The sequence below is a fragment of the Ammospiza nelsoni genome, chromosome 1 (assembly GCF_027579445.1).
Source record: "Ammospiza nelsoni isolate bAmmNel1 chromosome 1, bAmmNel1.pri, whole genome shotgun sequence".
Taxonomy (NCBI): domain Eukaryota; kingdom Metazoa; phylum Chordata; class Aves; order Passeriformes; family Passerellidae; genus Ammospiza; species Ammospiza nelsoni.
Window position 1 is genome coordinate 89,631,835 of NC_080633.1, and position 24,665 is coordinate 89,656,499.

At 40.7% G+C, this 24,665-nt stretch overlaps 1 protein-coding gene across 2 annotated transcripts; it reads left to right on the top strand.

Annotated features, from left to right (window-relative positions):
- Positions 1–24,292, top strand: LOC132082125 (sodium-dependent neutral amino acid transporter B(0)AT3-like). Of its 2 annotated transcripts, XM_059486222.1 has the most exons (13): positions 49–166; positions 4,235–4,322; positions 8,991–9,131; positions 10,725–10,862; positions 11,864–12,045; positions 12,450–12,560; positions 17,349–17,461; positions 17,777–17,905; positions 18,523–18,679; positions 19,949–20,153; positions 21,735–21,894; positions 22,363–22,525; positions 23,606–24,292. In XM_059486222.1, the coding sequence occupies exons 4-13, from the start codon at positions 10,739–10,741 to the stop codon at positions 23,816–23,818; spliced, it is 1,557 nt and encodes a 518-aa protein (XP_059342205.1). In that variant the 5' UTR covers positions 49–166; positions 4,235–4,322; positions 8,991–9,131; positions 10,725–10,738; the 3' UTR covers positions 23,819–24,292. The 2 variants fall into 2 exon arrangements, with proteins under 2 accessions (XP_059342197.1, XP_059342205.1); XM_059486214.1 differs by lacking the exon at positions 4,235–4,322 and having other exon boundaries at positions 1–166.
- The last annotated feature ends 373 nt before the right edge of the window (positions 24,293–24,665 follow it).

The window sequence follows — 24,665 nt, forward strand, 5'->3', positions numbered from 1 at the left end:
TTCATTATAATGCCACAAGATTTATCAGCAACACCTGAAACCCCCAAAGAAGATGGCAGACCCAAGTGGGACAATAAGTTCCAGTACATTTTGAGCTGTATCGGATTTGCCGTTGGCCTGGGGAACGTGTGGCGCTTTCCATACTTGTGTCAGATACACGGAGGCGGTAAGAGTGGAACGGGACTTCGCCAAAATACTGCACTGCAATTCTCATGCAGCTATACTAATCCTCTGATGGGCGTGGAAATTACATAATTTATATCAGTTATATCCCTTTTTAAAAAATACTGATTGTCATTAATGTCTTGCACCAGTTAATTAGCTCTTTCCATAGAAATATATTTAATTATAAAATGATACGTTCGATTAGGAAGACCAGATTGATGCTGACCTGACTGATGATAGAACAAATCTACATGTAAGTTTTTATACTGCTATTGAGGTCCCAATGGAAGCAGGAAACTGAATCTGCAGCTGGCTACCTTAAGGAGAAATGAGAAGTCCTTGGGAGGCCTGAGGGAACTGGCCCCTAGACAAATGGCCACTGGACTTCCCTTTGGGATGGTGAGGGAGCCATTCCCCACCCGTGCTCTTAGGAGCTACCTCATGCTCTGGAATTGTCCCTGCACAAAACTAAATTGTGCTTTTGGCTGTCTGTGAGGTTGTTTAAAATGCTCAGCTGATGGAGCAGCAACAGGAGCCTGCCAGGTGTCATGGACAGCTGCCTAAGCCTGTGCCTGGGCACCAGTTCCACAAGGAATTGCTTTGGAAGCAGACAATTTGGTAAATATAAATGGATCTGAAAAGAGCGCTTGGTAACTCACCATTCACAGAAGCTTTTGAAATCTGCCACAGTAAGCTGTCTAAAGAAGAGTGAGCAAATTGTTTCAGCCCAGTATTATTTGTTATCTTTCAATTAATTAGAGAAACCAAAAATTCACACCTGGACAAAATGTTAAGTAACAGAAAATTTTATCACAACCAAGTTTGTTTTACTGAGGTGTCTGTATTGATGAACTACTTCTATTTCAATCAACGAAGGAACCAAGAATAGATGTAGCCTGTAAAGGAAGGTGTTTCAGGGAGAAGTAGCCACTTAGATAGGGACTTTGTAAGTAGCTCAATGAATGAGCTATAGCAGGTTGTATCAAGAGAAAGAACCTTGGCAGATGTAAACAGAACACTTGGAAGTAGGCAGAGATATTGCTGCCTATGGTTAGACAACTTCTGAGTCTCTGGCTTTTTCTAAAAGTCCACTTTTTAAAGTCAACTTTAAAAATTAGACAAAGTTTTTAAAGACAAAATAAAGTCCCAGCAATTATTCAAGGGTTAGAAAACTTCTGTGACACAAACAGCTTAAGAATTCAATCTATTTAGGTCATGAAATTGAAAATTAAAGAGTATGTTTTTCATAGCCTATAAACAAGAAAATGGAAATTATTTTGGTGGCAAGGAGCTTTTTAAGGTTGAATATGCGACAGCTGAGAGTTACACAAATGGAGATAAGACAAGAAGCAGTAGGTAAGATTCCTCCCAGGACACTAGATGGTTTCTATGATTTATTTTTAAAATGTGAAACTCCTGCAGAAAAGTACCATCACTGGGTGGCTAGAAAGTCAGGAGTACACACTGTTTCTCTGTATTTGTCCATGGAAATTATTGGGGGAAAACCTGTCAATTCAGTTAATGATACTGGCATTAATGAGACATGATTAACATCTTTAGAGAGACATCCCCTAGCAGATATGGCATGAGACCTGCAAGGAAAATATTCTTATGGAGCAGGAGCCGTAGGTCAAATGCTCTGCAGCATCTCAGGTGATCTTTCTATCTTGGAAAGCAAGGGGAAAAGCATTCAGGATTAACAAACAACATAAAAAAGCAAACATAATGTGATGTTTTTATAATGTAGTGAATGATTAACACAAAGTGCTCAGTGGAAAGTTTGAAAATCCCAGGCAGGATGATAGCAAGATGCAGCTCCTCCACACATTTCATTGCACAGAGCAGCTTCTGGAGCCACCAGATGCAAGAGGCTGCACAAAATTTGTGTAAAGTTGAGACTGAGATGAAATATTGTTCTACTGCCCATAAAAAGGCTCTCACACTTTCCTATAAAGCACCAATTGTTGTTTACCCGTGGCCAGCTGTGGCCAGTGGTGTTTCAGATCCCAGCCTCACTTCAGAAGATAGCAGTGCTCATCTGCCCCTGAGGTTTGATCTCTCCCCTCCATCGTCCCCTCTGGGCTCCCCTGCATCCCTGTCCTCACTGCCCCAGGAGAAGCATGAGTCTGACTGCAAGGAGGTCACCTTCTAATGGACTTAGCAGTGCTCAGAAAGTCTGCTTGCTTGTGCATCCAGCTCCAGAACTCCACTGTTTCCCACAGGAACTTGTAGGGACAAAAAAGACAGGGTGTAGAGCAGGTTTAAAGAGAGTAAAAACCAGAGAAATGCTGCAGGGGCAAGGGCTGAGTTGCTCCTTTGCTCCCTGAGTAGTAATGCTGCCAGTGAGAAACCAGCTTAAAATAGCCACCAGACTCACTAATGGCAAACAGCCACTTTGCATCACCACCAACAGTGGCACAAGACAGTGGTGAATTAAGGTCAACGTATGGATGGACAGCCAGTGTTTGGTCATTATTGGCCCCTTCAACAAAGGGCTCAAAGAGCTCAATAGCAGGATGGACTCTGTAACAGAATGCTGTGAGGTTTGTGAATAATCTGTCATAGAAAGCTGGCATTGGAAAAGTTGAGTGAGTTATGAAGATCACTGAGAAGACAGAGCTCCTGCATTTACATCTGTGTGTAAGGTAGCTGCATTTTTCTTCTGTTAATTTAAAGCAGTGACGTGGCTTAGGTTTGCATTTTTGAAAGCAAACAACTCAGGTGCAAAAGCCCAACAGATTTTCAGGGGTACTGGAGCATAAATCCTGCGTGGGTGCCTGTGAAGATGTGCACATGGGAGAGACCAGCAGCACTGTGTTTAACTGGGAGCCCTGAGAAGTGCCATGGCTTTCTGCATGCAGCCATAATCACAAGCATGGAGAAGCCAGGTATGGATATGGCACAGACATGCTTGAAGGCTGGATGGCTTCTGGGGTAGTTTTACAGCTGGTTCAGATGATATCATTGTTTCTGCATCTTTGCAAAAACAAGAGATGAAAACAAGTGCTTGTACATTTGTCTCATGTCAGCTGTTCCCATCAGACCTCTGGCCCTGATTCATTGCACATTAGTGTTACTCAGTAACTCAGATCTAATATAATATCAGTTCTGCTGACATTTATCTCCTGCTGCCGTTACTGATTATTTGGGTTTATTGCCTGAGTTAAGTTAGCTATTTGCTTTTCATGACTAATGGGTATGAAGGTTGTTTGCCACAGTTGGTAGAGACAAACACAAACGTTTCCAGGCAACTGGGATTGGAAAGAATTCTCTAAACAGCCCAGTACAGAGTTTGTCACTTAAAACTGAGACACTAACAACTAACAAGTCATACATCCATATGTTTACACAGGGAGCCATCTGAGCACATTTAAAGAACCCAATTCAATTCTAGCTGGAACTGATTGCAGTGGTTTACTTTGGATTATAGGTAGTGTATATATATATATATATATATATATATATATATGTCATATATATACATGCTTGCTTAACCCATGGGTACTAAAAATGTGTATAGAGCCTGGGCCTATAAAAATACTGAAAATATCTCTAATATAAAATACAAATTAAAATTTATTTTCTAGGAAAAGAAATACACATAAGCCCTACTATAGGTAGCAGCAACCATATCTAAACTCCACACTGCTACACACTACAGTCATGCTACAAGGGGAGAACTGTTTGCTTCTGGGACAACCATTTACAGACTTTCTTAACCCATGGCCTACTTGACCTTTTGCTCAAATTTGAACTACAACGTGCTGGGATATGCCTGGTTCACTGTGTCCTCAAAAAGAAAACAAAACCTAGGAGGAACAAATTGTATAACTGAAAAATACTGGGGAGAAAAAAAAAAAAGCAAAACCCAAAACCAGCCCAAACAAACGCAGTATGTTGGGAAGAGCAGAACTATTCACTGTCTGACAGAAAAATTGGATTACAGCTAGTAACAAACTTCATTTTCCGATCTGTTGCTATATCCTCCCTAAACCCTTGGTGAAAAGCTGTGACATGTGGAGTCAATTATTTCATAATTTATTATATTTGATTGCCCTTTATATTTCAGGTTGGTGCATGCTCGTATTTGAAAGCTGCCTGCTTGCATCCATCACATTTCACAGGGGAGTTCGCCAAGCTTATTTTAAGAGTTTTCTGTGAGTGTTACCCATCTTCATTTGAAATGGCCATTGACTGTCCCTTTGGTTTTCTGGACATGGCTTTGGCTCCCTCACTGTCTCTCAAGGGGATACAGTCATTTATGTGGGAAATCCAACTCTGCCAAGTTTCAGTCAGTAAGGTGTGTAATGTGGCCTGCAAGGATCTATCAGTGCCATCATAAGTGTGCTGCACAAATACAATGTTTAAAGTAACTCATACTTTTCATCTGGATTGAGGCATGTGAGAAGACATAAAAGAGGTCACGGAGTGCTATTTTCTAGAGAGAGGGCTGAGTGTGATTAAGTTCCTTTTTTTCCTATCTGATGTCTTGATGTAAATTCCTTGCTGTGTTGACTATACCACACTGCTTAGCCACTGAAGTGCCATGGAGAGAATGGGACAGGTCTGAAAATCCCCTTTGAATAGCTAATATCTTTGTATCTGTATCTGAACAAGTAGCTCCCGCCTATTGCATAAAATTGCATAAATTATCTCAGCTATCTTGCCATTAAGTTCTTAGTCTTTTGGAAAAGTGCACCCATCCCCGTTCCTCCTATGTACCAACAGAACTAATGAAGTGGATCTCTGAATGCTTGCTGCATTTTATCACATTGAGATGTGCTTTCTGAATTTTTCAGACCCTACAGATGCATTTCCTTCAAAACTACTGTTTTGCCACTTTCCAGGTCATTTGAGTTTTTATTCTGTTTCTTTTTTTTACTCCCAAAGCTCTGTCTGAAGGAAAAGCATTATTCATGTTCTGGTACTTCAAATGTTGTTCTGTCTTTGAATCATAATTTCAAGTCACTTGCTTTTCTTCTGCTAGCTGATTCACAGGCACTGGTAAGATGCAAGACTGAATCATGGATCAGTCCTTCCTGATTTTTGATCAGTATTTCTCCACTATTTAGGAAGTTGTAGTATCCCAATATCAAGCACACCTACTGGTCTTTTTCTCTGCTTCTCACTAAGGCACATCAATTTCTGCAGGTCTTAGTACATGTAGATTTGGAGGTTGCCCAGCTGATACTTCAAACTGCTTTACATTTCCACCAGCACAATCTGCTGGTCTCTGTTTCCAAGTGACAAACCCAATTTGGTTGTTTCACTCTGCTTTGCTGGTTGCTGACAGCCACCTTTAGACTGCACTCCTTCCGGAGCCTCCTGGTCTCTCTGTCCCGTGGAGCACTGGCAGCTCTCCCCAGGCTGCCTAGAGGCTCATGCACTTTCCCCCAGACTGTCACGTGCAGGTGACACAACAAAGGTTGTGCCCTTCAAGTGTCATTTTGCTGGATACGGTCGGGCAGTTGCTGTCCTGACCTGACTTGCCCGTGCACTGCCATCGAGGGGTCAGGTTTGAAAACCCTCTGTGGATCTGAGTGCACCTGCTCCTTCCTTTCCTACTGCTGTGGCTGTGGAGCTGTCCCCACTCCAATGGTCCTTCAGCAATCTTGTTACACACTGGTGCACCCCCACACTTGGGACTCTCTTGTAAATGACCCCAGCTTACCAGTAGTGCAGTAGTTGCAGTTTTTGATAGCCTGATTTGAAAAAGCTTTTGTAGCCTTCTGTGCCTTCTCATGTGCAGGGGATTGTTCCATGGCTTGTGTTATCCTTGTGCAGGATTCCTTCCAAAATAACTTTTGACTCTTGCAAGTTTTGGGTTTTTTCCCTCAACCTTCTTTTAGTACCACATGTTTCTACTTGCAGGATCAATGCTTTATGAATCTTCAGTGTCTTTCTGACAGAAGGAATGTTGTAAACTAAAATTTTCCTAAGTCACACCCCAGGGATGCAACTAAATCATGCTTTGGCAATACTTTTTATTTTTATGGGCATTTCTCCAGGCTTTTAAAGTATTTAAAAATGCTTCACCACTATATAATTTTCTTTTTTCACTTTTCCAGAAGAAAAAAAAACCCTAAACTCTTTTTTTTTTTTTTGTAGGTACAATGTACAGATACAAGATAATTTGTTGCTTGTGCTTTATGATTTTTTCTGCTATAGTTTCCTTTTCCCATCCTCCATGGAAGCCTACATGGAAATCTACAGAGTTCTGCTGTGCTTGGGCGTAACATCACATGGGTTCTGCTGAGGTTTTGCTGTGCTTATGTTTGAATGCTCTGGTTTGTGGTACCTGCTGTGTCTTAGGTTCTCTGCTTCTTGGATTTTCTGCTTGCTTTCTTCATGATGAGATTTCTTGTGGCATTTTTTAAAATGGGTAGTTATTTTTTACCTTCTGGCACATCCTCCTCTATCTATTAATCAGAGCCCTCAACTATAGATTGCTTGAGGGGTCTTACTCACTATTCTGTATCTGACAGCTTACTGTTAATGTTTCTCCATGTTTTTCTAGAAGTGGGGGATTTTATTGTGGAAGAGTAAGCTTCAAGTGCTTCATCAGACTGTTCTTTTTCTCTTTTCTTTTTGACTAAAAATATTGTAATGCAAAGGAATGAATAACTAAAAACTTACTTTACACTACAAGCCATTTACTTGAATTAGGTTTGAGAAAGGTTAGATTCATAAACTATTTATTTTTAAACCATTCCTTTGCCATATTTTCATATCTGCAGATAGCAGATTATTTCATATAATTCTCATGGAAAACCAGTATTTTTTTCCAAGTGTGACACGATGTTTTGCCATTCTGTAAATATGCTTGAAGATACACACAAGCCAGCACAAAGTAAACATGCTTTTATCAGCAGAATGTCTAAACACGGTCTGCTGCCAGTGGTTCAACTAGCAAACAGAAAAGGGGAGAGAGATAACAGTTTGCACTAATTATTACCCAGTTATTTCCCAGGAGATATGATATGGCAGATAGGCTGGTCTCTTATGGAGTGCTCTGCTAGCGAGGGCTCAGCAGGGATTGCAGCATGGATTGCAGCTGCTCCCAGAGCTGGTGGAGAACCAGGCAGATGGATGAAGAAGTAGAGCACTCCATACTGCCGTGCTCTGGTCACTTGCCTCAATAGTTTGCTCTTCTCAGGAGACAGTCCAAGGCATGAGACTGCCAGAAGGGCTGGGCTGGCACCCTCAGATGTGCTGTGGAGAGGGATACTGCAGCAGGTTTGAAACAGACCACAGGACTAAGCATGGCAAGAAGTTACTGGGTTCTTCTTGAAGGGACCTCAGACTGAGGATTCAGCATAGTGGGAATTAACTGTGAGATTTGTTTTTCAAATTTGCTTCCCAGTTAAAAGCATTTCAAGAATAGAGACCTTAAGGTGAGACATTTATTTCCAAGTTTGGCAGTTTCTCAGCAAAGAATGACCAGTTCTTTGCTGAGAAGAGCTTTGTGATTTTTGTTTCTACGCATAACTTGATAAAAGGCTAAACCATCCAACAACACATCTTCTCTGGGTGTTGTATGGATTTATTGCAGCATGTAACAAGAGGTAGCAAAGTTATTGCAATACAACACTAACTCAAGAGATTAGATTTTATCTGCCCAGCCTTTCTAAATAGCCACTGATTGCAGAACCTAGGCGCCATTCCAGGTGGAGACCAGAAATCCTTGTGCATTCCCCCACCTCTCTCTCAGGGCCGAAGACAGAGCATAAAGAAAGTTTCCTGAGCTGGAAGGGCAGAGCTGAGCAGACCTAGATATGAGGTCTGGAGGCAAATCAGAAATTATAGAACAAGGTACAGGTTTATTGACAAAGCTATGAGGAACAGAGAATCTGTTCACATTTGTAGGAGGATGGGGAGGTGGCTGAGGCAGAATTTCTGTCTTTGTCTCCCTGGAGAAAAGAGAGTTTGTGGTCACAGTGGCTGTTGGTCATGGCAATAAACTTCAATCTATTCCACCATTTCAATTTAACTGGACATTTGGGCAGGTGGTACAAACACACTGAAGAAACTTCTTGTCTCATGAAAACAGCATCTGTGCAAAAGAAGGGAGACCCAAATGTGTGTTCTTTGTGGGGGAAGGTGGGGGAAGAGAGGCATTGCACACAGTCTAGCAGGAATCAGCCAGGCTGTTGGTAGGACTGGTCCCTGCCCACAGGCAACCAACAGGACACACTGCTTCCAGCCCAAGGGAGATGTTTGGAGGAAAACAGACAAATGTAAATGACACAAACTGGGAAGAAATGAAGTTTCATGGCTCACATGTCTCAGACAACAATTTCAGCCTTGCTTCCAGTTTTTCATGAGCTAGAGGCTCTGATGTCTGAGCAGAGCTTCATACAATAAAATACCATGGTCTCTGGGGGGTATACAGCACATAATCCTGCTTTTCCAGAGCAGGATGGAGGAGCACAGGCCTGAGAACCTTTAGAAATGAAACAAGGTAATGCACTGAAGGGAAAACAGATGGAATAGGGGACAGGCAAACCCCTGTGCTTTATGAGGAGGACAAAAGATGCTTAAAAGAAAGGGAAATGGATGAAATAGTGAGATTACCTATAATGGGCTGTAGCAACACCTGAGGGAAGTGTCCTGCAGCACTAAGCATCCCAGTCCCTCCTCCTCCATCTTCACTACCAAAGTTACCAGCAACAGATGTTGCTTGTAGGTGCCCTAGCAATGATCCCTCTCTCAACACATCCTACAAGGACTTTGTTAGGCTGATAAAGCACATTAATTATAAACCAGTAATTTCAGTGAGATGCAGAAAAATCATATGGCTTAATCACACTTAAATGTCTTTTCAGGGGCTTTCCTGATCCCATACTTCATCGCTCTTGTCTTTGAAGGAATCCCACTGCTACACCTCGAGCTGGCCCTTGGGCAGTGCCTGAGGAAAGGCAGCATTGGAGCCTGGAACACCATCTCTCCTTACCTTGGAGGCATTGGTACGTCCCTTCAGTCCCAGCTCAAGGAACTGCAGACAGCTCCCACCCAGCACTCACTTCCCACAGACCTGTGCCTGATGTGTTTTAGGATATAAAAAGAAATGAGTGTTCGGATTAAAAAGGAATATTTTGTAATGAGGGTGGTGAGATTTTTAGGGGTGGTTTCCCTAGAAACATTCAAGGCCATGTTGGATGGGGTTCTGAGCAACCTGGTATAGTTGAAATGTCCCCACCCATGGCATGGGGGTGGCACTAAATAATCTTTAATACCCCTTCCAACCCAAACCCTTCTGTGATTCTGTAATTGTGTATTGCTCTCACCAGACATTACTCCAGGCACATTTCAGGATCATTTGAAGAGCCTCAAATGCAAACCTAATAACCTTTTCTGTGGGGAGCATAATGAAATGGGCTCTGCTCCTCAACACTGCCCCATTCCAACCATACCCTGGTGCTCAACAAGAGCTGCCTGCCCACAGTGCTTCTTGTTCCTCCCTCACAGCCCCTCAGGGATCCAGTCTTCTCTGTCCATAAATAGCAGACTTAAGGAAGGACAGAAAGACAGGAAATCAAGGATCCTGGTACCTGCTAATGAGTCCAAAGCACATGGGAAGGCTTCCCTCCACAAGAGGGTGGGGTTGCTGAAAGGACTTTATCAACACAGCTGGACATGAGGGACAATCCACACAGCACAGCGCATCAGACTGGTGTGCAGTCCTCTACTGCCAGCTCTTTTCTACTTATTTAATATCTGAAAAAACACATCTGGTGCCCTGCGTCCACCACTGTTAGGCTGCAAAAAGTGATCCAGAATGGCCACCAGAAGAAGGTTAAGGTATTGACTCTCCTGGGTAATTGAGATAACACCCTTGTGCCTGCAGGGCAAGGGGAAACTCCTGCATGCTTCAGCCAGCTCTGCTGGATCATGACCTGCTTTAAGCAGGTGCCTGAAATGGGCTTGGCACTGATGGCCCTGCCTGTGGGGCTGTGTGGGAGGAGAAGGGGAGCATAACAGGAGTCATCTAAAGGCCAGAGGGCAACAAGAAAGAAATACCAAGCTGCAGGTGGTGCTTCCAGCTAAACCCATCTCCTACAAACAGGCATGTTCATACTCCCTTGCAAAAATGCAAGCAAGCAGAAACTGTGGTGTTGATATTCTCCCCTCCTCATCACAGGAGTAAAAAAGTGCCAAATTTAGGGCACCTGTGCATGATTTGGGACAAGAGTCTCATGCAGCTACAGCACACTATAGAACTTTGGTCTCTTTTGCTCTCTGCAATTACAGTTGTCCAGTATTGTAGAAAACAATGGACTACATACTAGAGCAAAGATTTCAACCCTAACCTTCTATGTAAGTAGAGAGTCTCAGAATTCCTGGAGCAGGGCTGGTGATCTGGGGGATTGTGCACCAGCGTTTGGCTACTGAGGACACACAATGCCCATCTTTCATTGGAAAATCTCAGGATGGGGTCAGGGGGATGGAGAAGAAAATCTTGAAAAACTAGGAAATGAGAGCTTCAAACAGCTAGTGCAGTGACTGACTGATAACTTTTTCCAAAACTTTTCTGAAGTGAGATCTTGTGTTTTCTGTAGGAGTTGGTTCATGGATGGTGTCGATTCTGGTGAGCTTATTCTACAACACTGTTTTAACTTGGGTGATGTGGTATTTCATAAACTCCTTCCAAGAACCTCTTCCTTGGAGTGTTTGTCCTCTAAATGAAAACAGAACAGGTAAGTACACCTCCATGAGCACTGCAAGCAAAACATCAGACTCTGGGCTAATCAAGAAACCACACTTTATTTTGCCCTGAATTATGAAAAAGTCCTGGTTTGAATTGCTGTTAAAATGATACAAGAGTCATGCTAGCTTACTCAAAGTCATCATCCTCATAGGAACAACCAAAACCAGAAAGTCCATGAGTCCTTTTGCTTGACTTTAAAATGGGAAACAAAATAAAGAGCAAGTCCTGTTATCCATTACCAAACCTTTACTAAGACTAAAGAGAGAGAGTATACACAAGCAGAATAAGGAAGAATGCTCTCAGGTTTTTAAAACTATTTTTCAGCTTCTGTTTTTTCTCAGAGCATGAGAGAGAACAAGTTCTAGGGCACAGCAAGAAATACCACCTGAGTAAAAGGCTAAGAAAAAAGACAAAACAAAGTGGAATTAAACTTTCTTTTGGAGGCCTTAGGGCTGGCTAGAGTAGGAAGACAAATAGACATCAAAGGTTGTGGTATACACAAGGTTGCCAGTTCCCTTTTCTTCAGGGACAGAGCCTGGCTGGGGAATGCCCACTCCCCTGCATGCAGGTGCCTGAAGCTGCTGTTCACAGAAGTCCTGGAAACTCAAACCAAAGAGGTCAATGCCTGGGTCTTTCCCCACCATAGGACCATGATATAGCCAGGGGAGCCTGGACTTAGATGTGTTCTCAGGTGCCTGAAGTTTGCTATGGCTCCACCAGTTTGTAGCTATACAGCTAGAAAAATTCATTGTTTTCACTACAATTAGTTTAGATTTTACCTTGCACTGAGTACAACACTGCTTCTAATCAGGAAGTTATTCCCTGTGTAAAATGCTGGTGGTGTTCTGGTGAGGGTCTCACATAAGTGTCAGTCTCAGCCTGCTGTGAGAGTTTGTCCTGCTGTACATTACAGAAGTGCAGAAAGTCCATCTCTGTATTAGATTTTGCAGCCCACAATTTATTCTGACACTAGCCACTTTTTTTTTTCAGGGTTTAATGAAGAATGTTATGAAAGCACTGCAGTAAATTATTTCTGGTACAGGAAAACTTTGAACATAACACCCGATATTGCTGAGAGTGGCACGTTCCAGTGGTGGCTCATTTTGTGCTTAGCAGCTTGCTGGGCAATTGTCTATCTCTGCACCATCCGAGGAATTGAAACCACAGGGAAGGTATGGAAAGGGTAGAGAAGTGATTATGCTGCAGTTTGAAATCCTGCCCTCCAGACACCGAGGTTTTACCATAAGGAAAATCCCATTTACCCCATTTACCACACTGGCACCATTCAGTATGCTCCCTGTCCAACAAATTGAGAACAGCAGTACAAGTGGCTTAAAATGATGCTTCTCTCTTTTTCCATTGCAAACACTTCTGCCCTACCAGCCTTCCTTCACACAGTTTTAAGAGCCATTTTGTTACAAATATATTCTACAAAAGTACATCCTGCTTATTTGAAAGATGGCTGTATTCATCTGTAGCTGTCTGATCTTATTATTGTTAAATGTTGCAATAATTTAAATAGAATTGACTGAATTTACTGCCAGTAACTCTCTGTCTTCTGACCTCCTTACTTTAGGCAATTTATGTCACAGCAATATTTCCATATCTGGTCCTGACTATATTCCTTATTCAAGGACTCACTCTACCAGGAGCCACTGAAGGTCTGATTTACCTCTTCACCCCTAAAGTAAGTATTAATTTTCCTTTTACTCCTCCTCAGATTTCATACCATCTGCCAACAACTCCTGGTTTAGATGTCTATCAAAGAGCTCAGCTAAGCTCTTTTTCTGAAATGAAGTGACTTAATTATTTTAATATATTTTCACAAGAAAATAAGCAGCAAAGAATTTACCAGTTCAGTAGTAAGCCTATCAGAAAATACTGGAAAATTAAGTTTAAGAATGTAATGGGTGCCTCAGTCTTTACTGTGTAAGTGAAACTGATGTACTTCACAAGTACATGAGAAAGATGGAGTTTCCCTGCCACTGCCACAGAATTTACACAGCTTTAATCTTTTAAGAATTCACAAAGACAACAACTGAGAATTTACACTGTAAAGTGATGGTTTTTTTTGAAGGTTTAAAGTAATTTTTCCCTGCCCCTGCTTCTTCATAGTATTTCTCCCTTTCCCCATATCTCTTCCTAAAAGACAGAATTGCTGGACAACAGCCCCTCTCCCATTTTTCTTAACTTCTCATATGGACACGAGTTCCAGATGCCTCCACATGCTGCCCATTTCAGAAGCACCTTTCCTACACTGTCCTTGGCAGCATTCCCAAATGCAAAGTCAAACTGTCCCACTAAATGGTTGCTACCCACTAGAGGCTCCTCACAACTCTGCCTTCATGGCTAAAAAGCTCCCTGAAGTGGTGGGTGTAGAGGAGGAACAGCAGCACTCACAGACACATTCTCAAGCATCTGCTGCCTCCACAGCCACAGAAGTGCTTCAAACACTGGAGCACTGGATTTTTCCTTTCCTTTCCTACAACAAGAACACAGATATTAAAGAAAACATAAGCCAAGATGTTCAGAGATACTTTACATGCCAGGCTGGAAAGGGACAAGAGCAAGAGAAAGCTCAGATGAGACTGTTTTATCCCTCTTTCTACAAGCCCAGTGGCACAGACACCCATCTAAATGCTGCCAGAGCTCAAGGACAAGCTTGGTTTTTACAGATTAGGATATTCACTTACATTTTTGAAGGGCCAGGCAGGATTATAAGAGGTTGGTGCAATGTCTTAGGGAAGAAAGCAGCTTTGACAACACAAACAAAACACGCCTCGGCCTGCCATAAGTTGGTCTCAGCTAGGCTGTCAGGTTTCTCTGGAACAGCTCAGGCATTTTTGGAATTTAGTTTGCAATGATCCTGAACTGAATGCAGGAAGCTAGATTTGTGTGTACTCACAAAGCCTGGAGGTATTGCAGTGCTGAGGAGGAGCAGATCATCGTAAAAGAGCCGGACGGATTTGTACACTGGCAACAGAAGTCAGAATGAAAATCCACCTGCAGAGAGCCTGCAGCTGATGGTTTGCTGGTTTGAGGATGCAGATCCTGAGGACATCCTTGAAAAGTCATCTGAAGATGGTTTTAGTGATGTGCTTACCTATAAATGTGGAAAAGCTGATGGAACAGGCTGGTAAGTGATACCTGCTATTGGTGTTGCCATTGCACAGAAAGTTAGTGTAAGACAGATGGCTTTGTTAAACCAACCTTCCAATTGCTACACAGGGTTGTGGCACTTTGAGGACTTCAAAAGCACAGTAAGCACACAGCTTCAATACTGCCCTTCTCTCTTCATCCCCTTACCCCACAACTGCAGTACCAGTACTGCCTTTGCTGCTAGGCTATTCCCACCCTCCCCATGAGCAAACACTGGTTTTTCTTTTACACTTCTCCACAGGGGATGCCTCAAAGTGAGTTGTACAGGAGGGCTGTTAGGCAGAGATTTACTTGGCCCACCCAGACCCCATCAGTTTACAAAACTGTAAAGCATATTTCTCAAATGTGTGCTTTCTTCTTCTTCTTTTCCCGTCTTTTTGCAGAAAAAGTTTTAGCAAATTAAAGAAGTAAATCACCTACTGTCTGTTTTGCTTGCTTTTAAAATACATAAAACCAACCTTCTTGACATTCTTCCCTGATTGGAGGCAATATTTTCCAACTTCTTTCCAACTCCGCAGTGCAGCAGAAATTGTAGTTTCTCTGTAACAGCTGCTACATCCATTATCTCATAACTGTGACACCTCACTGTTGTTTGTGAAAGTCTGTGAAAGTAACACCTAGCACAAAAAGTCCCATCTTACCTAGTTTCCACATCATAACCACCTAACTGAATTTAATTTATTTTCTAAACCACAATTTTTTAAAGTTTATTCACTTTCCAAGTTTGTATTTTAGCTCTTGTTAATAAGTACTACAAATAATAAAAGCATGCATATGGATTTTAATTATGTGAGGCTGTGTTTTTATTTTCATGCAAAATTTCATAATCAGCTTTTGTCATCTGACACACTTTGCACCTTAAATTTCAGAATAAATAATCAATACTTCTTTTCATTGACTTTCAGATATAGAGAAGTCTGATGATTCACTCACCTTCTCAAAATTCTTGGTTACTTGGAAAATGAAGCTGCCAAGAAAACAAAAAAGTATCCTGAAGTGACACCTGAGGGGAAAGCAGAAAATGTACAACAATGAAGCCACACAGGAGCTGGAACAGACTTTTGGAAAGGATTTTGCAAAATAAATAACCAGAGGCAGCAGAAACAACGAAACAAGATTACATCAAGCATCAGCAAGAGTCTGCATGGTTCAGCTTCAGGGGACACCTGTGTCACCTAAGGAATACAAATGTCTCCTTCTCCAGTCTCTTTCACATTTGAAAGAACTTCAGAGATTGTAAATATTTGGAGGTTCTCTGGCAATGAACAATTCCAAGAACTTGGTTGGGCAACTGTTGCCTGTGCCTAGAACTCAGCAGCTATTTTACAAAAAAAAGAAAAAAAAAAAGAAAAAAAAAAAAAAAGGCAGCACAGGCCCCCAAATCCTCTATTCACAAAACCAATAGCTGTTTTTACAGCAAAATTACACATCACAAGGACCCCAGTAATTTTTAATTCTGTTTCTGTCTGTGCTTCATATATTCAAAAATCCAAACATGCTACCACTCTTGAGAGAGCAATTATATTTACTTTCCTCCTTACAGGGAATGAACAGGGGACTATTCATTAACACTGATCGTACATCTTCATCCACATGTTTCTGGCATCAGCACATTTTTTTCTTCTGAACATATGCTTATAAAACCTGTATGCCATATAAATATAAAATAACACTTTCAACAATTTGCTGAAGACCAGATAATGACATTGCCATGCCTGCCCGTTATCTTTTCAAGTTTGGGGTTGATCGGTATCTTTTGGAGTCAATAAATGCACTGCACCTAATACCAGTCTAAACTACCTCCAGACTCATTTGCCAAAGTTCCCAGTGAGAAAGCCAGACTTTTAGGAGTCGCCTTTGTCAGCATCAACTGACTTGGCAGCACTTAATCGAAGTGTGAAGGCCACAGAGCCACGTGAGTGCCAAGTTTCTGCACTGCAGTGAGCACTCTGGGCTTTGAGGGCTTGACTGTGATCTTTCAAAATAAACCTCCAGAAGGGTTTGCCTTTGCTGAATCACTTCAGCCAGCAATGGTTCCATGAATCTGATGGCTGTGTTGTGTTGTACAAGAGGTGACACAGCTCTGCTGTGGTCAAAGCACTGGGCTCCCTGAGGAAAGAGCACCTGCAGTAATGGCATTGCCTGGATCCATCCACACCGAGGTGGACCCATTGTTCTTGCTCCTCAAGCTCAGGCCAGCTTCAGAGAAACCCAAAATGCTATGGAAGGGTCTTTTGGCATATTTACCTCTCACTCCTACATATGTTCCCAGTCATGGGCTTGAATCACAAGCACAGGCACACAGACACAAAACACACAAGTTGTCCTGCATGACTGGGTTGCAGATTTAACTCAGACTGTTGTAAAACAAAGTGAAATAGTCTACAGCCCCAGCATCACTTTTGAGCTATCTGGCTTTTAAAACATTCTCAGCAAAACATTCTTCTATTCTCTGTCCTTGATAATGGATCAGAAAGCAATTCACATGGTAGGGTATAACACACCACTTTGTAGTTTCTGCAGGAAAGTAATACTCATTGATCACACTTACATTTTGCACATTACTCATGTTCTATCTCTTTCTTTTATAAAGATTTCAACATCAAAACTCCTTAGTGAAGCTATTTAAAACTGCTTAATGTTCTCTGTAATCCACCAATCATTGCTTTTTAATTTACCTTCCTGTATCATACTGCCCTTACAAAAAAATACAAATTTCATCGTCGGTTTCTCCTTTTTTCTTGTATTACCTATGCTGACCTTCTATCTTTATTGCTGTTTTCACAGCACTTTGAATAGCAGATGCTACTCTTAATAACTGTTCTCTTCTTGCCTGCTTGTGCTTTTAGTCACTTCTATTAAATTAGTTTTTAAGCAAATGTGGGAAGCTACAGAATCACTTTGTCTTAAAACAGTGAAGGTTTAGTATTTGTATATAGAGTTTTAGGAAGACAATATTCTTTAACTGCAGGTTAAGTAGGTGAATTTAAAAAAAAAGAAAGCAATTGAGGAAAAATGTATTTTCTCTATTGTGTTCCTAGTGTTTATCACTTAGAACAACATTATCATCAGACAGACAAAATGCACAATTAAAAAAGATTCTATAATTCTTACACATATTTAAATAGCCTCCATAATACTCTTGAAAACACTTCTTTTACTGACCTGTTTAGTACCTATTCCCATTTTCATAGTATTTAGATGGCAACACAGCGCAGAATTCTGGAATTGAAAGAACGGGTGAGCTATGAGAACTGCAAGAGAAAAAGAAATTTTAATTTAAGCCTAATACATGAATTTCTTCCAACTACTTCAGCTGAACACCTTGAAAAATCCCCGTGTATGGCTTGATGCTGCTACACAGATTTTCTTCTCTCTCTCTTTGGCTTTTGGAGGGCTTATTGCATTTGCGAGCTACAATCCAGCAAAGTGAGTAGAACCACAACCTTTATTAGCTGGCTGAATTCTTGCTGCATTTTGTGCAATTTCTTGAAATTTTAATTATTTTTTTTAATTTTTCTAATGCATCTTTAGAAAAGTATCTTTCTTTCTAAAAGACAAATTTTCTAACTAGATTAGAAAGATTTTCTTTCTAATCTAGATTTTTTTTCCCACTAGACTTTCTAACAGGAGGGGGAAGGGGAGGGAGGGAGAGAAAAAATTTTTTAAAAGTTTGCAGAAATAACTTAATGACAGATAAGAAAACCTGCCTAATCATTTGACTTATTTGAATGCTATCTCTAGAAATGACTGTGAAAAGGATGCTGTGACAGTAGCAATTGTGAACAGCATGACATCCCTCTATGCTTCCATCCCAGTCTTTTCTGTTTTGGGATTTAAAGCAACCACAGCCTACTGGGACTGCTTGGACAGGTGAGAAAGCTGTGCTCCCAAAGTTATACTGTGGTTTCAGTGCCTAAATAGATAATGTGATAATGTGTTATTTGAAAGACATGTATTTAGAGAATTTATTTTCATTACAAAGGAAGAGCATCTGTACGGAGAAGTTTAATGTAAAAATATAAAGTACTATGGGACTGAGTCAAGGATGATAATTTGTAAGAATAAAGACAAATTGCAGAACAACCCATTTCAAGTAGTGCATCAAGGTTTGCACCTTACTCTCAGGATAGCATTAGAAGTAGTAAAAATCCCCTCCTTTTTCTATTTCATTAGAAATTTATTTCACTAACTTATTAAACACAAGTAGTAGAAATGGTCTGGAGATCTGATAAAACAAAAATTATTTAGAGACTGAATCTGCATAAAGTAGTCAGAGTTTCTGTCTGAGACAACATTAAATAGTCTGAGTATTTTCTACTATTTTATATATAAAAGCTGTCAATTAATATTTTCCTTTATATTGTAAATAGCAGCACAGAAAGTAAACACAACTTTGAAGTAGCACCTGAATACACAGCATAGCATTTCCAGCCACATCATCTGCAAACTTTTAAACTAAAGTTTAAATATGTTGGCTTCTCTGGCAGGAACATTATCAATATCATCAATGAATTTGATCTTCCAGAAGAAAGCATCATGCGACAGAACTATACATCCTGGATTAGTTTTTTGAATTCATCATATCCAGAAAAAATTGCTGGGCTCAAACTGAAAAGCTGTGATCTTCAAGAATTTCTTGATCAGGTACCATAATTGATTACAACAGGTAATCCTTAAACAAAGTTACATAGAAGGATTCCTGTCTTCCTTTTTCTTATACATGTACTCTGTTCTACCTGCAATGATATATTACACATAATCATGCAACAAATCAATCTTTCAACATTTGAAATAACAATACTGCTGCAGGATAGTCAGAATGCACAGCTGCCTGTTACGGCAAACAAAACTACGTATTACTACCACAAAACTGATCTTCCAGGGTGCTCCCACCAGAAGTCTACCATGGACACTAGATTCAGTCCTTGTTCAGTTTACAGAAATAAGCATAATGGAGGAACACATCTAAATGAAAGATTATGGAAAAAGGTTACTGAATGGGAATTTTCTAAATCTGTATTTAGGAAAGTATCAAAAAATCCATTACAATGTACACTCTTCACCACCAAAGTGCATCATGAGCCTCTCCTTATTTTCCAACCTACCTGTAACATTTCCCCTACCACTAAACACAGATGTTTCTTGTCTGTTTTCTTGTCCTACCTCATGGCACCTGCTCCAGGAATGCTGTTTGGCACAGTCAGTGTGTGCTAATGCACAACAGGCCTAACATACAGTAAAGCTAAAGTAAGCTATTTTACTCACATGATGGAGAAATCCCAGGACAACATTCAGCCCTGGTACAAGTCAGCTTCTTTTGTCTCACTTCTTCTGATGGCATCCATTTCTGATTTACATTTTGAAATATTTTACTTCCAAATTATAGCAACATTAGCATTTTTCAATGCTTAGATTTCAACATCCTTGTCCTTGGGAGACTACACCAAAAGAAATTTGGTTGAAATTGGCTTTTTCCATATTAGTCTTTTCTGCCTTGGCCAGTATAGGGGATTTTGTGACCAATGATTCACAAATTCTCTTGGTGTTAAGAGAGATAATCATATTTTTATTTACACCTCTTTTTTTCCAGAAGCTACTACAGCATAGATTTTTTAAAAGCACATTTAGGATGGTATTAGCAAAACAACTTCTATTACAATTACAACTCTCCAGTCTACTTTACTCTGAACCCATCTCTCTGTGCAGGCTAAAATTCTGCTCTGATTGTCTAGATATCCTTAGAATACTTAAAATTAAACTCCCTACTGCCCATTTTCTCAACTGCTGGCTGCCACAGAGGGCACAGGGTGACCAGCAACCTTGACTCCAGAAAAGGACAGCACTGTGTTAGTTACTTTATGCATGAGAAATGACATTGTAATGTGTGTTTTTATCTGTTTGTGAATGCTGCAGAGTGTCTCAGGAACTGGCTTGGCTTTCATTGTTTTCACTCAAGCTATCATCCTCATGCCAGGCTCCCAAGCCTGGGCCATCCTGTTTTTCATCATGTTGTTCAGCTTGGGCCTTTCTTCCATGTTTGGAAACATTGAGGGTGTCTTCACTCCTCTTCTAGAGCTTCAAATTCTACCTAAATCAGCACCTAAAGAGCTATTATCTGGTAAGGTATTTGCTTTGTTCAAAGAAGGTGACTTCCTTATAGATGCACAAACTATTAACTGCTTAATTAATATCACAGAGGAATTAATAATTTTTAGCATTAATTTAGCTGAATGTCACAGTGTAAGTAAGGGCAGTGGATTGTGTTTGCAGAAGATAAGCAGAGAGATGAGGTAGCAGTTATGGCAGAAGCTGTCAGCTGACAATATTATAGTGCCTTGGCTGGTTTTTAATTAGTTTGCAAATTAAGCTGTTCCAGTCTGAGAAATCTTGTTAAATTGCTATTCCTGGAGTCCAGTCCACTCTGAGCTGTTGCTGTCATCAGCTGTTGTTGTTGCCTTCTCCCTTAAGCCTTTGGCACTGATACAAATCACTTTAAGGCACCCAGTGACATCAGCTCGTTTGCCATAACTACCTGCACTTGAACTTACCACTGTAAGAGAGGTCATTCACACCTATTTCACCCAGGTTTATGCTGCTACAGATTCACATTTACTGTGAACATGTCAGAGTAGAAAATTACCACTTGAAAAATGAGGAATGAAGGTGTGTGATTCTGTTCTGCACCAAAATTGGAATCTTTTCAACCAGCCATAGTTATTGAACAAAACCTGCTCCGTAAGAACCAGACTCAACGAGAGTCTGAGAGATCCTACTATGAAATTGGTCCAGAAATATCTATGACAATTGCGACTAATATTACTGCAATGTGCCCTTTTAAATTCTTATGGGAAATATTGCCGTTATGCCTTTTGTAGAGTCTTCCTATGGTATCTAAATTGCATCCCTAATTTTAAAATTTTTCATGTAAAAACATTTATTCCCAACTTGATGAGTTAAAAATATTATTTTAAAACTGATTTTCCAATTGTGAATTTTAAAACATTTAAAAAAAGTCTAGAGCCAGCATTTTACAGAATTGAACCAAAGGCCATCTCAGAGTTAGAAGCAATTAGCAACACATTAGAAAGAGGTACAAACTGAGTTGCAGCCAATGTCTATGCCCAGCAATACCTTTATTTGCTCCTTTCCTTCCCACTTGTTCTCTCAATTATCCCAAATCTAAATCTTGACTAAAGGGGAACTGGCTGTACAGAAGTGTGCTGAAACCCAAATGACACAGGCATGAACATAAGGGCCATACACATTTGTAGCTCTGGGCTCTTTGAGGAAATGGGGACAGAAATCCAGGGGGCCCTTACACTTCTGAGGTACCACGTGCCTGCGGTTTAACCCTATGGCTGCATGGAAATGAGGCACCTGAAACTCACCACAGCAGTCAAAAATTAACCCTGGCTCACAGCACAGCCCAGGCTGTCTGATGGAAAAAGTATGAACGACTGAAGTATGCTCTGAGTCACATGAATGCATTCCTCCTTCAATAGTGGTGCCCTGGGCCAACACACAGGGGAAAATTGAGTTTGGGAAGTGGTATTAGCTCCCCTAAGAAGAAAAGAGCTTGTTGTAACTCCACAGAGAGGGAGAGAATAAAAATTATTTGAAAAAGAACAAAGCAATTTAGAACAAAAAGAAACCTACCAAGTTCAGTATTCCAGTAACAAAGATATCTTTTTTTCTTCAGGTATAATATGTCTAATTAGCTTCCTCATTGCTCTGTGTTTTACACTGGGTTCAGGGAGTTACTGGATTGACATTTTTGACAGATATGCAGCTTCAGTGCCTCTTCTAGTCATCGCTTTTTTTGAAGTGATTGGAGTTGTGTACATCTATAAAATTAAAAGGTATGTTGGAAAGAGACGGAACTTTTTCTTCTAAGACATAAATGCAGCTCAGGTTGCAGTAACCTTGACCCTGACCCGATTTGATTTGGTGCTGGTAACTGAGACATTTTCCTAGCATGCTGTTTGTTCCCTTGGCAATTTTGTCTTTTTATGTTAAATATCTGAATAGTTTACAGAACTGCTGCAATATTATCATCATTTATTTAAGCTCAGAAACATTACACTAGATGCTCAGGTAATTAACTGACAATGTAAATTGGTCATCCATCTCTGGTATGGCTCAGTAAAGTCCTACTTGGATGATATGATTATTTACTCAAGCAAGCAGTGTGTTATTAAAGAATGGTGTGGAATAGAAAAGATTTACAGTGCTGTGCTCTGTGTTTCCAACTTACAGGAAGCTATAAAACAGGGAAACTGTTACCACTCTAGCTCTGACATCATCATAAACATGCCCTCTTTTACAAGGTTCAGTGAAGATGTGGAATGGATGACTGGAAGAAAACTCAGTCTCTTCTGGCAGATCACATGGAGGTTTATTAGCCCTCTGCTCCTGCTAATTGTCTTCATGGCCTTTGTTACTCTTCAGATGCAGAAGCCACCAAGCTACACAGCCTGGAATCCTAAATATGTATGTGCTCAAATATTTTCAGCACTTAAAGGAAGAATTATCTATTTTCCTCCTTTACAAGATCCTTTAATATTATTGTTATCTACTGCTTACCTATTGAAAATAGCTTGAAGTAACAGAGTGCTCAGAATGAGAAGGCTCAAGTGTGCAAAGCAGCTACACATACTAAAACCTGTCTCCTCTTGAGGTGTCCTGCTTATTCCATGTTCCATATTTCTTATGGATGTGTGTAATGATCAGAAGTGTTGAAGTGAACATGTCACAGACATTCCATACCCACAGGGCGTTCAGAGGTAGAACAAATGCCTGAGCAGAGCTTTAGAGCTGCATAACAGATGTCAGGGATGCAGGCATTTCTCAGTGAGAGCTACCAGTATCACTGGGGCCCTGGTGGATATAGGAGCGTGTACTTTAGACAGGCAGACAGGGAGGCAGTGGTCTGAGTACAGTGTTGGTTAATTCAGCAAAAAAGACGTGCATGCTGAGAACATTTCATCTGGATGTCACTGTCTCAAATCAAATGCAGTTTCTTTGACCCCTCTCAAGTACACCCTTGTGTGGGGGTTTGAAGACTGATTCTGTTCCTAAACTATATGAGGATTACACAGCAGCAGTGTCCCCCCCAAATGCCATCAAGTATCCATCTTCCCAAATAAAACTCATACCCACAGACTTGCAGGAATTGCTCTATCATCATTCCCTCAAAATCTGATATACAACTTCCCTATTTGACAAAGAACATACTCAGTAATTGCTGAAACCAGTTAAGATTTGAGTACAACAAGAACGAACATAATTTAACCAAGAGAGGGTGAAGATCTGATAACCCTTGGGCAATCCCCACATCCTTGGGAATGTGTTGCAATTCCAGCTATACATCTTTGAAAGTGTAAAACATTTACAGCTGACTCTAGACCCACAAGAAGGGTTTGCAGAGGGCACAGCCACTGACTGCTACTGTAGACAGAGTAAAACTTGCTATCCTTACTAAGATAGTGTAAGAAAATAAAAATAGAAATCATAGCAAAATCTAAGTGTACCTACGAATTATTTCTTTTGCTTGCTTTTTTATCTCCACAGGAAGGCTTCCCCATGAAAGAGGAGAAAGTTTATCCACCTTGGGTACAGGCCATTTGTGTGCTGCTGGCTGCCCTTCCTTGTGTGTGTGTACCTCTGGTAGCACTCTTCCACCTGGTCAAACAAAAGCGCAGGAGCAAGGAGCCAAGCCTTGTAACACCAGAAGTCTCCTTCTGTCAGGGGGCTAACAGCAACTTTTCTCATCCAAAAGAATAACCATGAATTGTACCTGTCTGTAAGCAAAAATAAGACAGCCTTTGTCTTATGACATTATTAGCTGTCATTTAGTATCATCCAACCAACCTGGGATACATAGTTCATAGACTTACAGCAATCACTACACTCTGTAAACAATGCTGTTGCATTTCCTTCAATTTCAACCAATTTTTCAGCTTCATGTATCTCTCCAGCCAGAATTTCAACTTGGAAAGCCTGTTAAGTCTTGTTGCTGGCTTCTGTCTTTCTTCACTTTTAAAACACTGGTCTATTCCCAAGGACCAGCAACATAAATTGGAACACAAGGACGCACAGTTTTATTCACTGCCCTGCCCCTCTGCTCCAGGAGATGGAGAATGGGAGCCCTCTAAGAATAAGGACTGCTCCTTACCAGTACACTCTAATTTTTGTAAATCCCTATGCACACTTAAACAGCAGTCATTTTGTGATTATTTCATATTCTCAAGCATTGCAAGGAGCAAAGATAAAGCATCAGCAGATAAAAGAATGTTAAGGAAATTTGAGCAATTAATTCTGCACAAATATCTTAGCAGATTCCAGAATTTATTTTAGTGGAAAATACTGTAAAAAAAAAAAATCCCCATTTTCCCCCCCTTTATTTCTCATACTAAACACAATAGCTGAATAGCATAACAAAAATGCAGATGTATAGCAGCCTTTCAGTGAGCTGCAACCTTACAGGACATGACAACAAAATTAATGTTTACTGAAAAACAGGATTTCCTGTACTTGGCTGTAGATCCTGGCCACTCTCTAGTGCTGGGAGATGAGGATTTCTCTTGTCACAATACCTAAGGAATCAGCAGCCTCTGAAAAAATACGGAGA